Source organism: Galendromus occidentalis, unplaced genomic scaffold (genome assembly GCF_000255335.2).
Source record: "Galendromus occidentalis unplaced genomic scaffold, Mocc_1.1 scf7180000077167, whole genome shotgun sequence".
NCBI lineage: Eukaryota > Metazoa > Arthropoda > Arachnida > Mesostigmata > Phytoseiidae > Galendromus > Galendromus occidentalis.
In genome coordinates, this window is record NW_003805155.1 from 168788 (window position 1) to 186228 (window position 17441).

General features: G+C 50.8%; 1 protein-coding gene across 1 annotated transcript; it reads right to left on the reverse strand.

The window, feature by feature from the left end:
- Nucleotides 1-2590: 2590 nt before the first annotated feature.
- Nucleotides 2591-16536, reverse strand: LOC114828105 (acetylcholinesterase-like). Its single transcript, XM_029110918.1, has 5 exons — nucleotides 15928-16536; nucleotides 13869-14715; nucleotides 13626-13752; nucleotides 2797-2863; nucleotides 2591-2683 (listed from the first exon to the last, which is right to left on the reverse strand). The coding sequence occupies exons 1-5, from the start codon at nucleotides 16534-16536 to the stop codon at nucleotides 2591-2593; spliced, it is 1743 nt and encodes a 580-aa protein (XP_028966751.1).
- Between the last annotated feature and the right edge of the window lie 905 nt (nucleotides 16537-17441).

Sequence of the window (17441 nt, forward strand, 5' to 3'; positions counted from 1 at the left end):
CAGCTGCCACGAAAAACGTCAAGAACGTTTTCGACCACGAGCTCCTGTGAAGAATTTCTTTCGATAGTCTAGACCTTCCGGAAGCGTCGAAGAATCGTCCCCCACAACATCAAAGAACACTCACTTCTTTTCTGGGACTGCGGTCCTGTGGTGAAATAAACTTAGATTATTCTCCCCGCAAGGTGTGAGAAAAGAAAGGGAAGACTCATCAGCAGATTATCCCGAAGTTTAGAAGAGAGACAACACACTGGAGAAAAATCGCAGAGCTCTTGCGCAGCCTGGAACAGGAGAGATCAATACTCAGTCCATTATATACGACGGATCCTCGATAGAGCACGGTGGGATAAGTACCCGGGTGCTGACTTGTCAGGCGAGAGATGGATGGTTGAGTCGTCACTGGTTATCGTGTCGGAAAAAAAGCTCGGAGAAGCTTTCCCGGAAACATCGCTCATCTTCCCTCGGATCACTTCTTCGGCTCATGAGAACAGATCGCTGGTATTGATACTAGCGGGATGGATAGTATTTTCAGCGGGATGGATAGATTCGCTTTCCTTCCCATATGTGAAAGAACGGATAACGCACCCTGCGGGACGAGGACAAAAAGAATCATCGAGGACTGGGATTGACATCGATCTGCTGAGAAACTCGCGCCTGATATGAAAGGCTGATTCGACGTGTGCATATAAACACTCTAATCTATGTACATATATGGGGAATCTGGATCAATAAACACCATACCATACCATACGAGGTCCTACGATTATAGGCCACCGATGCTCGACCACATCAGTAGGACACGGGTGTACGAGGAAAGGAAGAGGGAGCTCCAATCATCCAGTCGAAGACGATCTAACCGTCTGGCTCTCAAGAGCTCCATTTAACCCCTAGTGCGAAAAATCCCATATGCTGCACGAGGGGAGAAGCTGACGGTTGACTTCAAACACACATGCGAGCCTCCGATTTTTGAAGGTTTTTCATTCTATGATTCGACCTCCGATATCGTCCCGCGCTCTACTCGAGAGAAAAGGACCGGGTTCGGACAGCTCTCTGACCAGTCAGATGGCGAAGAAAGGGTGCTATTTCCCCGGCAACGCAAGCTCTTTATCGTGCCGCTCCACTCGGCGTAGGATCTGATTCAGGTATCGTGACAGCAAACATAGCGCGAGTTCCGTCATGGTGCTACTAGAGTTGCGCACCCGCTGCAACAATTACAGGCATCATCGGGCGGTAACGGAAATTATGAGATTTGGCGGAATAGGATCCAAGATTGCTCGTTCCCCGGGAGATATAATCTGGGCCTTCAACTCAATTCAAGTCAGATCGAGTTCTCTCTCCTTGGGAGAACACCCTTCGCTGAGAATCGTCAAACTCAGTCTCGGAATTGGTCCGAGACCTCGTCCCTAAGACACGAATTCCGGAACATCCATTTCCTTATGTTTCAATGCTTCACGCTTATCGTGCAAGCAGCGTTCTTCATCAATGCGACCGGGTATTCCGACGTCCGGGATGACGGACGAATTTACGATGTTCAAGATCATTTTATTCGGATTCAGTTACAAGGCGTCTCTCGCAATGATGTAGTACAAGGTGATGATTTCCGGTGAAATATAAAACGTAACAACGGAGCGATATGTCCACTATGATGGGAGAGTACCCCAGAGCAGCGACGAGGCTTGGAAACTCCTTCCCCTGATAATCATTCCCATATATGTATGGCTCCAGCTCCAGCCCGCATCTGATTCGATGAACATCACGTATGCGAGAAAAATTTCAAATTGTGCGTTCTCGTTTATGTTCTCGTACGACTCGAAATGTCACATTCGTCAGGGGTGGTAAAGTCCGCGACCAACCACAGCTCAGGCATCAGGAGACACCTGTGAGCGGATCAAAAGGTTCACGTGTCAGGATTCTGAACTAAGCGTTCAGGGAAGAATCCCACTTCAATAGTCGGGACATGGCTTTTGTGAATAAGGTCGATCCTCGTTGAACTTCCGCGGGATGATGTATATACACTCCAAGCACATAACCGGGGATACGGCAAGGTTTCCGGAGACAAATAAAGTTGGAAAATTGCGTAGGTTCATGAATGAAATCAAACTCTACGAAAGAGAATGACGTTGCATTCCGATCCCCGGTTATGGAGCTCTCCGACACTTCTCCGCTCTTTCGGTGACTTCTGATGAGCCGAACGAACAATAAATATGGTGACCCTTCTCCGTGGACATACAGATGGAAGGTGTGATAACGTGCACTAACGTACACCGACGGGCACGACTTGCCGAGGCCTTATCGAGAATCTTCGCGCGGAATTCTAAAGATATCTCAAGCCGAACTTCAAAGCAGCAAGCTGTCCACAGATGCCGGAGTGATGGCATCGCATCCAGCAGAAGTCGGAAACGTCTAGAGAAGAATGGGATTTATCAAGTGTCCCGATCGTATCGTTGCTCTGCGAGCATGCCAGTACAGAACCAGACATGGGGAGTCTGGAAAGTTGCTGAGCTCATTCGGGGATGGATTCTAGATCCGACAGCAGATGAAGCGGATGAAGTAGCTCTGGACAGTGTGAGAGCTGAGGTTCTCGTGGGGTTCCTCAGAGCTTTTTCGGCAGAAGATACGCTCTCCAGAATTCGCAGTATCCTGGACGCATAGAACTTTTATGCACCGTGTAGTTTTTTGCTGTGATCTGAAAGGTTGGAATTTGGGCTCGTCATCCGATTTCCATGTAACGGGGAGTCGCATCTGATAATCAGGTGCGCAGCATCCGCCTACAGCCTGCGATGTTGGAAAACTACAGACCTGCAGGTAATGAGGTTTGTTCGTCGTGTACGGATGCCACACGTCACCGTTCACTGTCGGAGGTTGCCTGAAACATAGAGAGACGGCTGAGCATGGGTGGTTCGATCTCCGCGTCAGGCGCTTGAAGACTGTATATCCCGCTCCTTCTAATCATATTCGACGCGCCGAGAGGAGGGAGAGAGCCTCATTAAAGGACCAGATAAGGCCATCGATATTTCCGCGTCGGTCTGTTCATTAGTGAATTCTATTTTTTTTTAGAAAGTTATCTGTCGTCCGAAGAAGTGGAGCGCGCCCCCGGATACGTGGGTTTGACTGAAATTAGTCAAGCTTGCGGGATCCTTGCTTTTTTCGCTCGATCTGTTCCCGAATCGCGGGTGTTGTCGAACGGTGTTAGCAGCTCAATCGAAGAGAGCCGGAGGACAAAGGAGGAACCCGCAGACCACAATCATCCGGAATCTCCCCCATCCGCGTTACTCGTCGCTGGGACAGAGCTGCTTCCCATCCTCATTGGAAAACCTCGAGCTCCTCATTCGCAATCCTCGAAAGCAAGGACCGATTTCCGATATTCCGCTATTCTTCCGATTCACCTGTCGCAGTCCGGAAATGTGGGAAGATGAAAAATAACCGTGGGATGAAGGTGACTGAGTTTCTTCCCATCGTCGAGCATTTAAGACAGACACGCGGTTCCGCGCAGACACGAGGGGACGACGGGCGAGACAAGGTCGGAGGTCAATAAGTGGACGAAGCGGGCCTTGCTCGGACAAAGCCAGGAAGTTGAAGAATCGCATAGAGAAAGAGAACAACAACAACAATATCTCGTTCAGACATAGTCGCGCGCTTGTCATAGCGTTCGGATGTGACCAGTCAACGCATCTGAGCATCCCCTCACGCGCGTAACTTATGTAAACTGTTCGCTTCCTTCACACAATGGCGTCACGTTTGCAGGAACCGATACTTTCACTGAAAACAGACTTGTCGGGATCGCTTCTTCGCCGTTATCAGCCCCTCTTCTGGTTGCGCTGAGACTTGCGCTCGTTTGACTCAAAGGTTCCTAGACCGCCTCTCTACTCGGGAATCCGATTTGGCATTATCAAACCTTCGGGGTTCTTTCTTGTACGCAATCTCTCCGTCTCAACTCCGGATTAATGGATCGAATATTCAAATTTCTCGCCCTTCATCCGTGGAAAAGAATCACGTTCTGGAATCTGGAAGACCATCCCTGAAGAGCGATGGGACCCGCAGATCGATCCGTTGTCATTTTTTGAAGTTGCAAGACAGTGACAGCAAGAGGTGTTAATGATTGTCACCGCCACCATCGGAAACAACGATAAGTCGGAAATGCATCGAGAACCGAAGACGACAGCAAGTTCAGATAAAATACCGTTCTTCTCTGTTTCACAGCGGTCGGCCTATTCGGAAATGTCAGAGCGCGTGCCGGGAATCGACATTCGTTTCGATATGAAAATCCGATTGACGTTGGAACTTTCCTTGATTTCTACGCGAATAAGCCTCTGTCATTCATATCAAGTATCATTCCAAGTGTGTCCATCAGGTAGTACCTCCATCAAAGCCTATGCCTACCGTAGGAAATTCGAGACGATTCATCGGCATCTCTCGCAAGGATCGGCGAGCCAATTGATTGCGCCGACTGGGGCCGCACCGACCGGGGTCTATGTGTTCTGGAGAACTCGGACTTCACAATCCTAAGAGAGGGGGAGCCCGGAACTCGTCCTAAATTAATTCCCCGCCGTGGGAATCGGACCAGCGAATATTCAGGCCAGAGACAGGAATCTTCAGATTTATCAAGACAGGAGCACATGTCGTCCACTAGGATGACGTCTGTCTTACAATTAGGAATGATCAGCTGCGGATAGGCCAGTGTTGGGAGTTCCTGTAGACCAAACCAGCCCTCGAATTTTCTTTGCTCTCGAGACCAGGATCACTCAATGGGCAGTAGGGTATTTGCAGCGATGAATAGAGGAACGGATGGGAAGATCAATGAATGAATGGATAACTGAACGGGAAAGTGAGCTGAATGGCGGTCGCACGCGTTGTCAAGCCGCTTTGCATTAATCGTCTTCGACTTCTGGTCGTCGTCTGTGCTGCGGTCAGCGATGAGAGCATCGCGTTTTGAGAAAAGTAACAAAACTCGAGAGTCACAAAAACGGGAGAAACCGGACGAGAATTTTGAGAAGGGCGGTGCCGACGAACGGATCCGTTTCTCTTCATCGTTTGTCCTATGTCACCAGAACACACAGAAAGAGAGACGGACGACACATACCGTAACGTCGACGGGGGCCCCATGAATTTTTGACTTGAAATCATTTGTCGGCCTCAGCCAGACGAGATCTCCTTGTCAGGGACTTCCTGGATGACGTCGCAGCCGAAGACAAAAACAGATGCGACGTGGATCATTTCTCGAGTAGCGTCCCACCACGAAGAGGTCTAGGAGATATCGAGGATTGGTTGCCGCGACTCTTTGGGGAAAAATACACTTGTCCGCGAAACCTTATTCGGTCTCATGGGATCTATCTCTCTTCGTCGAATGAATCCATCAATGTACGCTCGACGAATCAGCTGGGAGATCAATGACGTACGAGAAACATGTCCTCCAACGGAACATGGCCCTGGATCGCCGATTCACTGAACGGTTCCGCGTTCAGATTCTTTTCGTGTTTTTCGATCTTCTCCAGACTTCGGTCCGGTTCCGTCCCCCCTCTCGTTGCTTTCCGTCAGGCGGTCGGTCGAATCACTGACATTGAACGATACCGACGCGATCATCAAGTTTGATCGACTTCACTCAACGATGACCCGACTATCACAATAGGCTCATTGAATCTCTCGAACGAACAACATCGATTTTTCGAGGGAATATTCCGAAACCCATCGCTGTCGTTGATGTCAAAAAGGTCGGAGACGATATGAAGACGAAAGCATTCTTACTGAATCTTTCTCAGAAGCGCTCACAGCGGTTCGGATGCTCTTCGATGTTCGATACAGGCGAGACCGTGTTTTCCGGACACGGGACCGGCGTTCGCGGCGTCAGTTCCCAGCGGGAGGGTCCTATGGAAAATCACGTGACAGCAGCGTTCTCAGCTCGTTTTAAGAGACGAGAAGCTCCTTGCATCGGGAGCTCTAAATGGAAAGGGATTGGGAAATCCGCACCAAATACTTCAATCTCGAAAAACGGTGATCGCTCCCGGAGCAAGGCTGACGGAGTTTGAAATTTCCGTAGATGCTGGAATACGAGGTGGAGCCGATCCGTGATGAATTAGATTCCGCATCCGATAATGGTTTTAGTCCAGATTGACGGATGATCCAAGGCGTATTCGAGCTCAGGCCCCGATCTAGTCCATCTCTTTCATGGAGTATTCGACAGAAGACGATTCAGAGGAAAAGTATGTCGTCGACGAATTGTCAACCCGGTTGAATGACATCCCTCCACCCTGAAGCTTCAGCAGTCAGATCCGCTGCGACTCAGAGTCTCGCGTTTTAAGTCAGCATGGCGACTATTCGGCCCTCGGAACCCATCGGTTCGAAGGCTGCTCCGAAATAATTTCTGGGAAGCGGCTCCTCGCGATGATCTCTATTTCTACGCTTCTCCTCGGGCACAGACTTCCGCCTCGCGCGGATGGGAGCATCGACGGGAGGGTCACGACAAGCTTGTTTCTCGAGCGCGAGATGAGTCTCCAGTGATCCCCAACGAGCTGATTGCGGGTTCGCTCAGAATTGCCTCGCTGCATGGTGCGTACAAGAGCCCGCGCTCTTCCTCCGAGATGAGGATTTTGTGGCAGGGGATGCGTTCGCAAGCCGCGCGCTTTTCATATGAAACAGCCGCGACAGGTGGACCGAGGTATCACACACAAGCCAACGACAAGCCTGTTGTCAACATAATTGTCTATTGTCCGATGCCGTGGCTGCCGCTGACGTTTTCGTCGTGGTACTGTGGGTCCGGCCGACAAGGAGAAACGATGCTTCTGTGGGTGGTTGGGCGACTAGGGGTTCTCTTCCGCTAGCTTAAATATCGTATTACATTGTCTCACAATCTAGCTGATGTTTCATTTTGTTGACCTGGAAGTTTCTGAATAGACAAGCGTCGACCACAAGAGGAAGAACATCACTGAGCATCGAGACCCACTAAGTCTGTCGTGACGGCAAAGCAACTTTGTAATAAATGAATTTTATCATACATCGCGAAACATTCCTCTATCTTTTCATCTCAGCGGATACGGAGACTTGTTGAGCGACATATTCCACAAACCGCCTGGTACGATCATACCGGCCAGAAGTCAGTGATCGAAGACTGGGTTTTCCGGTAATGGAATACGTTGAATTGAAGAAAACGAGCGACATTTCTCGGAAGGATCCGACCCGGTAGTTCAATTGACACAACTTCTTGTCACGTCGCGTTGGGCGGAAAGTTCCCAATTCGGTTCGAAGTCCCGCGCCTCATGGAGCATGGTCGAAAGTTTTTTCTCCAGCTCGAAGACGAGGCCTTCCCCCGATTCTCACTGACGACCCGTTCACTTTCGCTCGCGGCCCAGCGCCTCTGTTCAGAAATGCTCGATGAATACAGTATTGGAATCCCGGCGAGCAGAACCACGGTCGACATGTTGATATGGGAAAAATTATGTAATATTATCTTCCCGTCTCATGATCTCGTTACGAAGGTCAGGTGCCAATCATCGGTACCTAGGCCCTTCTTCAGAAAAACACCGAGCGGAGAGCTTCCGCAGCGCTCCCACGGAGCTCATGGCTTTTTTTTTTCTATCAAACATCTCAGAGCTCTCATTGGAAAGGAAGAAACGGGGTTTGGCTCGACACAGAAACGAGAACAATCCCAGTCTCGTCACTGATTGGAACAAAAGTGCGCCTGCGAGGCCTGTGGATAATGTTATCCGAGCTCGCGACGTTTTTCGGGAATAAATTCCACGATACTTCCCAAAGAATTCCTCAGCCGCCTGTGAGCATTATAGATGAGAAGACGAAAGGGTGAACAGTGTGCGCGGGTCAAAAAGAAGAACGTCTCAAACAGAATTTCTCACGCCTCCGGAAGAATCCTCGGTCTGCTTGTCGTTCTCAAGCACTTTGTTTCTCGGTCTTGTCAGGGGTCCCGCCACGAGTGTCGCAAGACGGGAAACCGAAAAAAGCGAAGCATGACTGACTTTCGAAGAATGACATCCGAAAGCAGCGAACGAAGTTTCTACCTGAATCTGAGAAGAGATGCTAAGTCCGCAGGTCGCAAATCCGACCGTCGGATTCTCGGCACTCATGGCTCATGCGGTGTCGTATGTCACCGTAGACGTCGACGCGGCGCGCATAGCACTCAAATAATTTCTATCGGGGTTGTGACTCCGAAGGCTCCAATCCTGCCGCCGTGCGCGGAGAATCCACATCGCGCCGCTCTGACCCGGCAAGCGACGGATTGATATGGGGGACTTTTCCCTCGTCAATAGGCAAGATCGATATTTGAAGAAGAAAAATGTAATCGACCATATCTTCGTTTTGCTTGGGGGGAAGTGTGGAATGCGCTCTGTCGGAGTTAGTCGCCTTGGAGTTTTCAGTTTCGAAAACGGGAAGGTCGCGAATTAGCGACAGTGGTTTCACTTCATTGAAGCAAAGCCCGATAGCAAACGAAAGCTGAATGACTCCATGAATTCGGGCTTACGCAATGATTGAATGAATCGCGGCTCAAGCAAGCCCGCTGCTGAAGCCGCTGAATAATGTTTTGAGTCGTCGCGTCTATCCCTCAGCGCTGAGGTGCTTCAAGTAGTATGCCGCCACCTTCGAACAGTCGTGCGGGCAGAAAACACAAAAGGATTCAATTACCTACGCATAGTCCAGGATCGCGTCCGCGATGAGATCAGCTGATTAGTTCAGAGAGGGACATGCTCAGAGCGCCTCTATAATTTTCTTCTTTTCCCCGAAGGAGCATGTCCGCCAATGCTAGACATTACGTCGAATGAGTTTCATCACTGTCGGACGACGCCGACGTCCATTGTGTCTCAGCTCCTTCGGGACGCATAGCAATCCAAGCCGAGCATCGATTACGAGTCGATCCTGATACGTTATTGAGTGTAAGCATTCCCAGGGCGGTCAGTCGATGGGAGCGGTCGACATGATGAAATGGCCATAGGACGCCTCCGACCGAATCCCCCCCGCGACTGACTGAGAGAACTTCCTCTTCAAGCTTCCATGGCAGCCACCATCAAGACGTTCATCATTCAGCAACGCTTCTCGAACAATGAGGAATTAAAGAATGAGATTTTCCATGACAAATGGCGACTATGGGGAGGACCATTCGGAACAAGACATTGTGTGCCGAAATGTAAAAAAAAAACATCAACAGACGAACGAACACGAATTTCGTAACGAGATTGAGACGTTTCCCCCTGCATACTGCTGCAGGGCTTTCCGCCCGCCCGTCTATCGTTCTATCGGTCGAGCAAATCCAGCCGATGGATCACGTGCCCGAAAGCGGTCCCGATGCCGCTCACGAATTAGTTCGAATTAATATTTTATTAATAGAATGTCCTGTTTGCTGAGAAAAGTCGCTACGATGCCTTCGGTCAAGCGAAATGCTCGAGCATCCCGCTGCAATCGACCGACCGAGTAGCGGAGGTACTACGCGATGATGTGCTGGAGCGCGCGTCACCGCGACACGGCCGACGCGGCGTCGCGATTGAACTAGAGCCGGAGCTTCGCGAAAATGACAGATAAGCGCAGCTCAAGCCGAGGGATAAACCCGCACAGTGATGTGAAACTGGAGAAGAGTGACAGACTATTTGAGACCACGCACAGTCACGCGAAGTATTGAAAGCGGGCATTGTGTAGTACGTCTTCCCGATTGAGATTATGCGAGGAAGACGGTCCATTCATTTTCCATTCGTTCGCATTTTCCACGAAGAAAACAAAATGTATCGACAGTGACTTGGGCTGTTCTCACACGCGAATGTTCTCACAGACTGACACTATCAGCTCACAGGTGTGCAGCTGACTGAGTGAGTGAGACAATCGGAGCATCACTTTTCGAAACATTCGCTCGGAAGATCGCTCGGTAGCAAGGTGAAGCCCTCGTCGAAGGACTAGAAAAGTCAGTCAGTCAGTCAACGGACAGTGAGGCAACGTCGGCGTCGCGTCAGCGAGAGTGTCAATGAGTCCGTTGGCATTAAAGAAGTACTGACTCATTTATTCGCTGGACAGCGGCGTGGTCAATCGACGCCGACAGTCTGTTAGTAAGTCGCTTGGTCAATCATTCAGTTGGTCAGTTATCTGGCAGACAACGACAACAACAACAACAACGACGGGTCCATTGTAATGGCTGAATTGCTGACGGTCAGCCAGCCAGCCAGCCGGTCTGTCGGTCGACCGGCCGGTCGGTTGGCCGCTTCTCCTGGCGGGCGCCAGCCGACCAGGTAGTTGGTCAGAGGAAAAGGCAAAATAGCGGTGGCGGCAACTCAGCCGAGCGGTTGTTGTTGTCGTTGAAAAGACGAACGGTTGCCGGGGGCGGAAGAACTCGACCACAAAGACGATACAGCGCCACACCTCTCCATGTAGATAATTCAAATTTCTCGCCTTTTCCTTCACTCCGGGCTCCGTCGGCTACGTGGGACAGCATTTCAGATTCCTGCGGCCCACGGGCAAATTCGCTCGAGACAATCACTCGTCGACTCCGTCTTTTTTTTTCGCGCGAAATTCTACGGAACTCCTGAAGCTGGCGATACCTAGGCGAGAACGAATCTACGATGCCGTGATATTCATGGGAATACCGAGGCATCATAGATTTATTCTCGAGTTTTCCCCGATGACAGAGATTGAGGGGGGGATTCTCCGTGTCTTCTCAGTCGACTCCGTCGAGGAGCAGGAGAGGATTTCGAGTACGATGCAACCAAATATTTCGTGCCAGCGGCGCCATCCATAGCTGTTGGAGCTATGATGGCGGGGTGGAGCGTGCGATCACTCGAAAGACGACTTGTTGACATCGTCAGTAAGCCGCTTCATTCGGTATCGTAAGTCCGTGTCGAGTGACCGAAAACAAAGCTGACTCGATGTCTCCGGTTGAAATATAAGAACGTTATCGGATAATACCGACAGGCAGGCGAATGAGCGTAACTGACTGAAAGAAGTTCACACGCTACGTCGATCATGCACGAAATGTCGGATTACGTGGAGTGACTACCCGTGATAAGAAGAAAAGAAATAGTGTCTCGTCGCCATCCGTCCGAAAACCGCAAGTTTCTCGATGGGTACTTGACCTTCTTTCAAACAGAAAATCCCACACTTCTTCAATTCGATTTTGTGCCTCTATTTAGGCTGCCATTTTCTGACGCTTTCTCTCGTCCATCCGATTTGTCCGAAGATCGTAAAGTGAGGATGAATGCGCTTACAATGAACCCACGCTTCTTTCCGGCGATCCGAACCTCCCTGAGCCCTAGCACAGGCGATGCCCGCGCCAGCCATCCATAGATCTATTGAGCAGCATTTTCTTCAGCGTTTTCCAATCCGTTCTTTTCCGAGTTTTCGTCACCTACGACCCCTCCGCGCTCACCAGCCACTTGAAGCCCTCCGGTATGGAAGACTATACTCGCATCGCGGTCAGCGGCCATAGTCGAAAACTACGTCCGTGTTCAGCGCACCTCAATCCGAAGGATTTCCATCCCTCTTTAGGGAGTCTCGACTCCGCTACTCGTCCCCTGATGACGGGCTTATTATTCGGAGTCTCCGAAACCTTTCATCGGTCACCGCGGCGATATCGGTTTTTACTCTCCCCTCATTGGAGCGCGTCGCTCGATTCCTCGTCAGTTCTTGCTCCTTAGCCGCAGGAGCTCGTAGAAAATCCCCGAAGTTCGAATCCCCTGGGCTTCTCCATCAGTTCGAACATTCTACCACAGGAATGTCCGTCCACGCTCACCCGATGGTGCAACCAAGTCAAGCCTCCTGACGCGAGTTCGGTTCCTTTTCGAACGTTTCATTCTTATTGACACATCCGACAACTGTCCCTGGCAATCTCAACCACCTTCCGCTGAGCGTCGCAACAGAACAAAGACAATTCGCCTCAAAGTAAACAGAAAAATCGTTGCCCGCAGAGCGTTCGTATCTGATCAAATCACGATCTTAGTGAAGGCCTGAACAACGGGTTTTTCTTCATCGGAGAATTCCCGCCGTATACATCTGACTCGTTCGGTACCGTGGAACCTCGGATAGGAGTTCCTCCTATCGGCCATCTCGAGAAATTGAGTATCATCCGTCGGAAAACTGTACTTCGAATCCATCGGCGACTCCTGCGCCGGATAAGTGAATGCAGCGTCAGAGATAACGGTCTGGAGAAGCCGCTTCCGGAAGAATACTCGATTCTTGGGGGAAAAATGTACAGCGAATCGTACAGAACTTTCCACCGAGTGAAAAACGAGCCGCCATAACTCGAAAGCACATATAATGAGGCCCTCGCTGTGCATGTCCGGGAAGATTCTCGTCGGAGACAAATCCGAGACAAGGTTTGGACAAACCCGAATAGGACTGGAGGGAACTGCGCAAAAAAAAGCGCATCAATGACTCGCCGCCGCTTCATCGAAGGTGCGAAGGAAGCATCGACGACGAAAACGTTGTGATGAAGTTCCAAACCGCGGGACGTGGGATGCATAAAAATGGAGTAAAAAACAAGACCGTCACAATATGTTGGAAATTACATCACCATCAGGTATGGTAGGAAGCACGAAAGTTTAAAAATAAACGAGCAGCATCCCCCGATTCCCGTGGTTTGTCACTTCGGTTTGAGTTTCAAAGAACGATATGGGACATCAGTGAGAGTAGGTACTTCAATCTTCCAAGTTTTTCCATCCGTGAGATTCATGACCATTCTGTCGTGGTTGACAAACCCTTACCCGACGTGGCTCTCACTTCTCCATCTTGAATCTATGTCCATTAGATTAACGGTCGAAGAACGTCGCCAAATCCTCCGCGCCGGCTTTCGGGTAAGGTCTAGCTCGGAATCGATGAGTATCGAACAGGTTGAATTATTATCCGTTTGAAGATGTCGCGTGTCGCCGCTTATTGCGTCCCATGCTTAGAGCCGCGCGCCGACGTCGTTCCTAGCTGAGATACTATATCTCGATCAGCGGCAAGACTCACACATCGATTCTCCCTTTCGACATGCAAACCCAACTCCACGAAGTTTACACGACTGTCCACGTCGATACGACAGCGAAACCGTCAATGGTATAAAAGCGTGTCTAATAATAGCGAGCAGCGCGCTTAAAAACCAATCCAGGCTCAATCCCCGAGATGGATCGTAGATTCATAATAAATATTATCTAACGCGTGTTGATTCCGTAACAGGTCTGATAGACAAAGCAAACAAATGCCTAATCACGTAGATAGCCGCCTGTTCAGCTGCCGAGAGATTCTTACGCACTGGGAAGGACGCCTTCAGAATATCTCGGCTTATATTTCACTCAGAATGCCTTCTTTGCGGTTTGTTTTTCAAGGAAGGCTCCAAGCAGTAGCCAAGGTCTCTGCTGTCTTTGTTTGCGTTTTTCTTTCCTCATAGATCATCGATACGAGAAACCCGTGAAAGCTTTGTCAGAGATTCGCAGTGTCGAGTAACTACCCTGACCTGTCGGCCAATAATAATAATAATCGTTGGCAACGCTCCCAGAGTTTTTGACCCATGTCTCACCTCGAATCCCTAAGCTACCTTTGCTTGTGTTGGGTAGGGAAAGGGAAGAGAGCCAGTGCCTAATTGCATCAGGAGGGCCTATCTATCACAGAAAATTGTTCTGCGGGGCGGAAGATTCGTCCGGAGAAATTCAGAAATTCCTCGAGAAACTTACCCCGTGTGCGCGAAATGGGCGTAAATCCGGATGACTCGTCGGGACAAAAGTTTTTCCTCCTCTGTTGACGACTTTTGCCACAACGGATATCCCAGCGCGAATCCAACGTCGTCACCGTGAACAACCCCTAGTGATTGGAGGATAAAAATCAAGCACTACGTCAATCGGACTGCACCTATATAGTGTTACCTTGTGCGTTCAATGTTCCCACACCTTCGGCGCGGCTCAATTCCTGTCGCATACCTGTCCATTCAGGAGAAGCACTATAGCTTGGCCGGTGGTCGAACTGATACAACCAGACGCGGTTCCCACGTTTCGAATAACTGTCCGCGAAGTAACTCGAGGGGCAGACGACACCGAAATCCCCCACGGCAGCAGCGACGGCTTCCACCGCGTCCTTCGCCGACGTGCTGGAGTTGTCACCGTTTGTGTCGGCGTAGAGTCCCCGAACGGGCTCCACACTCCGGCCGAGTACCGATTGGAAGAACAGTGATGCATAGAACCAAATATCCGACACTGGAACACTGAAGAACGAGTCGAGCGCGAACAATTTCCAGAAGAACTGATCCACGGGTAGAGTTCCCTCATCGGTGACCGTTCCCACCAGTACGTCAACGTTGTTTTCGTAATGACCCTTTTCACAAGAAGTTATCGGCTCGTTCGGGAGCAGCTCGTTGAAGTAACTCGGTATCATGGTGCTGCCCTCACTGCCGAAAACTTTAGCCATCGCTTCGTAGAGCGTGTGGGATGGGATCCTCCTCAGGCATTTCATCACTTCGCGAGGATAAGCCAGAACCTGACCGCGAACGATGTACTCGTCGCAGCCGAGTTCGAGGGCTAGCTGTTGAACTTTCATTTTGCCGGTGAATGTGTTGTCCGGTAATTTCCAGTATGGAGAGCCGGATTGCAGAATGGCTCTCTTGAAAAGGCCGCGGCTCATTGGAGAAATCAGATGGTATCCAGTGGAGACCGCACCGGCACCCTGACCGAACACGGTCACTCGACGAGGATCCCCACCGAAAGACGCGATGTTTTTCTGAATCCACTCGAGAGCGAGGATCTGGTCGTAGAGTCCCATGTTACCGGGCACCTGCAGAAGAAGAGAAATAAAAAATTTCATTAGTGGACTTCGCCCGTGCCTTCGCAGGACTGTATCGTCCTTTCGAAAAGTCCCAATGGCTGTTCGATTTGCTCCCACTTCGCTTTCGGGTTTGCGTCAAAAACTCCCGTCGAAGGCACGTCTGCTGGGACTTCAACCCAACCTGCCTACGACCATGTGCATAATCATCCCGTGTTTCCCCGGTAGGGCGGAAACGGTATGCCTCTCCCTGAAACTCCGCTCTCTGACGTGGGAACGATCGGGTCGAGCCGAACCCGGGAAGGTGGACGCACCAGATTTGTGCCCCATTGCTTCCGCGCAAGGGCCGGGCGCTATTTTTTCCGGCTTGTACTCGAAGGCGGAATTTCTCTGACAGCAGTCTCTGCCCGATCGAGTTCCTACCTGGGATTACGCAGTGAAAATGAGTTCCTCGTGACAGGTCTCGCAATCCTTTTTCTCGATTGTTCTTGATGGAACGATTATTGGGGATTGTTTTCGTCAGAGGGGTTATTACAGATTCTACCCGAAAGCCGATTCCCCCCTCGAAATTGCTCTGGACCGAGCGATTCAAAGTTCAGTCTCGAGAAAAAGCGTGAGACAATGATGGATTCTCTTGTAGCAGAATGTTCCCGCTGATGGGCCCGATCATTCGGCGCTACGTCGGAGTCGAATCGAACGGATTCGGACGCGGATCAGTGATTTCACAAGGTCGACTTCGGTTCGTAAGCTATTTGAAGGCGCGGATGTCAGAGTGAGTTTAGAAACTTGTCGCGATCCATTTTCTCGCCAGGTAGAGCTTTTGATTGGGGTCGATCGTACGAAACATCGTGTAACCCTGTGCTCTCACGATGATCGCCCGCGCGAGTTCTCCTTCATCTCCACGATTCAATTCCGACCGCATCTCGTTCCGCCTTCCGCACCCAACCTCACTCCGACTCGGGATGATCTGAGAGTCGTCCATGAGAACGCGCGATCCAAGCACATGAGTATGCATCCAGGCGTAGGGAGCAAAGGCGGCAGGCTGCGGAGAGCACTGAGGACTGCACTGAACGTATCCCAGGGGAAGGACATCAGGAGCCGCTCTCCTCAAAATTCGGAAATCGCTCGGACTCGTCTCCCCATGATCTCAAATAACGATTCGATTCGCCCCAGGCAGATCCTGACGCCAGCACTCTGCAAACTGAATCGAAACTCAGGACTCACCTCTTCCGTGACATTACCGTTGAGGAACCCGAATACATTGAGTCGGTAGTTCGGTATGACGACGACGACGTCACCCATGACAGCCAGGTGCTTAGAGTCCAGCACGAAATCGGAATTGCCCCCATTTTGGAAGCCACCTCCATGGAGGAAAACGATCACCGGTTTAGATCCGCAGTGCAGAAGATTTTGCGAGAAGCAATAACGCGCCGCCGTGAACACATTCAGATGGAGACAGTCCTCGGTCGAGTTCACGGAATCCCTCGAATAGAACTGGTTCACTTGCACGTCCTTCTGGGTACACGGAGGTCCTGGTCTCGTGGCATCCAGGATGCCCTTCCATCTTTTCACCGGGACCGGTTTACGGAATCGGAATGGTCCCACCGGGGGCAGGGCGAAGGGTATAGCGTAGTAGACGTCAATCGGTCTCGAATTTACTTGAGCCCTGGTGCCTCTGATGAGACCGGCTTTGACGAATGTGTGTGGCAGTTCCCGCTGTTCTCGGGCTTTCATCCGAGCCGCTTTGTCATAATGCCACGGTTTGGTCGAAACTCGACTGCCCACTAAGGTCAAACAATTCAAACTCAACAAAACAAGCGGCCAGCGCCTCATTGCACCTAGTTTATAGCTAGGCTCACGATACAGGTTCAGTAGCGCGCGGACACAGTTCAGACGACATTCGCGCGCGCTTTGACTGATCGGAGCCCGGCGCGACACGAGATGGGGAGGGGTTTCGGAACCCTCACCCGCACCGTTTTCTACCTTTCTGGTAAGCGTGCCTCGCACACAGACAAAGCACAGATGGATGGACGGGAGGGCGAATAACGGAGAAAGTTGCTCTTACGGCGAATATAAACAATGCGGCAGCCAACATACAGCGACATCATGATAGGTGTCAAAGACAGACGGAAGTTGGCCGGGTCGCAGCAATTATTCGCCGTGGGAGAGACGTCAAGCGAGGAAGAAGTGATTCTCATCATCCACTGAAGCCCACGCCGAGCACACGGATGAAGCTTCACGTAACCGAGGATTGCCAGCGCCAGACAAGCTTTCCTCGTTATTCAACAAACCACGAGAGTTCCGGCGGCGTTCACCATGACCCCGCTCTGAGAAGGTCCCCTAATTGCACTGGTCTCGGCGGGAGCCCGCGGGTGATAGTGATTCCCGCTCAATTTATTGCTCCCCGCCCTCTTACAGCCGGATTCCATTTTTCCGGGTAATCCATGGAAGTTCCTTAATTGAGATAATCGGTGGTACCGGAAGACTTGCTGAATCTCCACCGACGGATGGATCTATGAGCGGGGGGTGCATCGCCTCTCCTGCCTGAATCGACCCCAATCCAGAAGCATGGGCACGAGTCTAAATCCCGCACTCTGAGACTTCCGGGTCGGGGTGACTCAGAAAAATTTCATTAGATGCCTATAGCATTCCTTCGCGGGTGGAAGCGGGAAAAGTCAGACGGCGTCGAATTCGGATGAATCTCCATGCGGAGTCGCCCATGAAAAGCTCTCGGGGCG

Excerpts from the sequence above, each read along its gene's own strand:
- LOC114828105 (XM_029110918.1), bottom strand. The coding sequence starts at position 16,536 with ATGAGGCGCTGGCCGCTTGTTTTGTTGAGTTTGAATTGTTTGACCTTA. Across the intron at positions 13,753-13,868 it reads TGCTTCTCCTGAATGGACAG|GGGTTGTTCACGGTGACGAC; the intron begins GTATGCGACAGG and ends TCCAATCACTAG. Across the intron at positions 2,684-2,796 it reads ACAAACCTCATTACCTGCAG|ATCACAGCAAAAAACTACAC; the intron begins GTCTGTAGTTTT and ends CCAACCTTTCAG.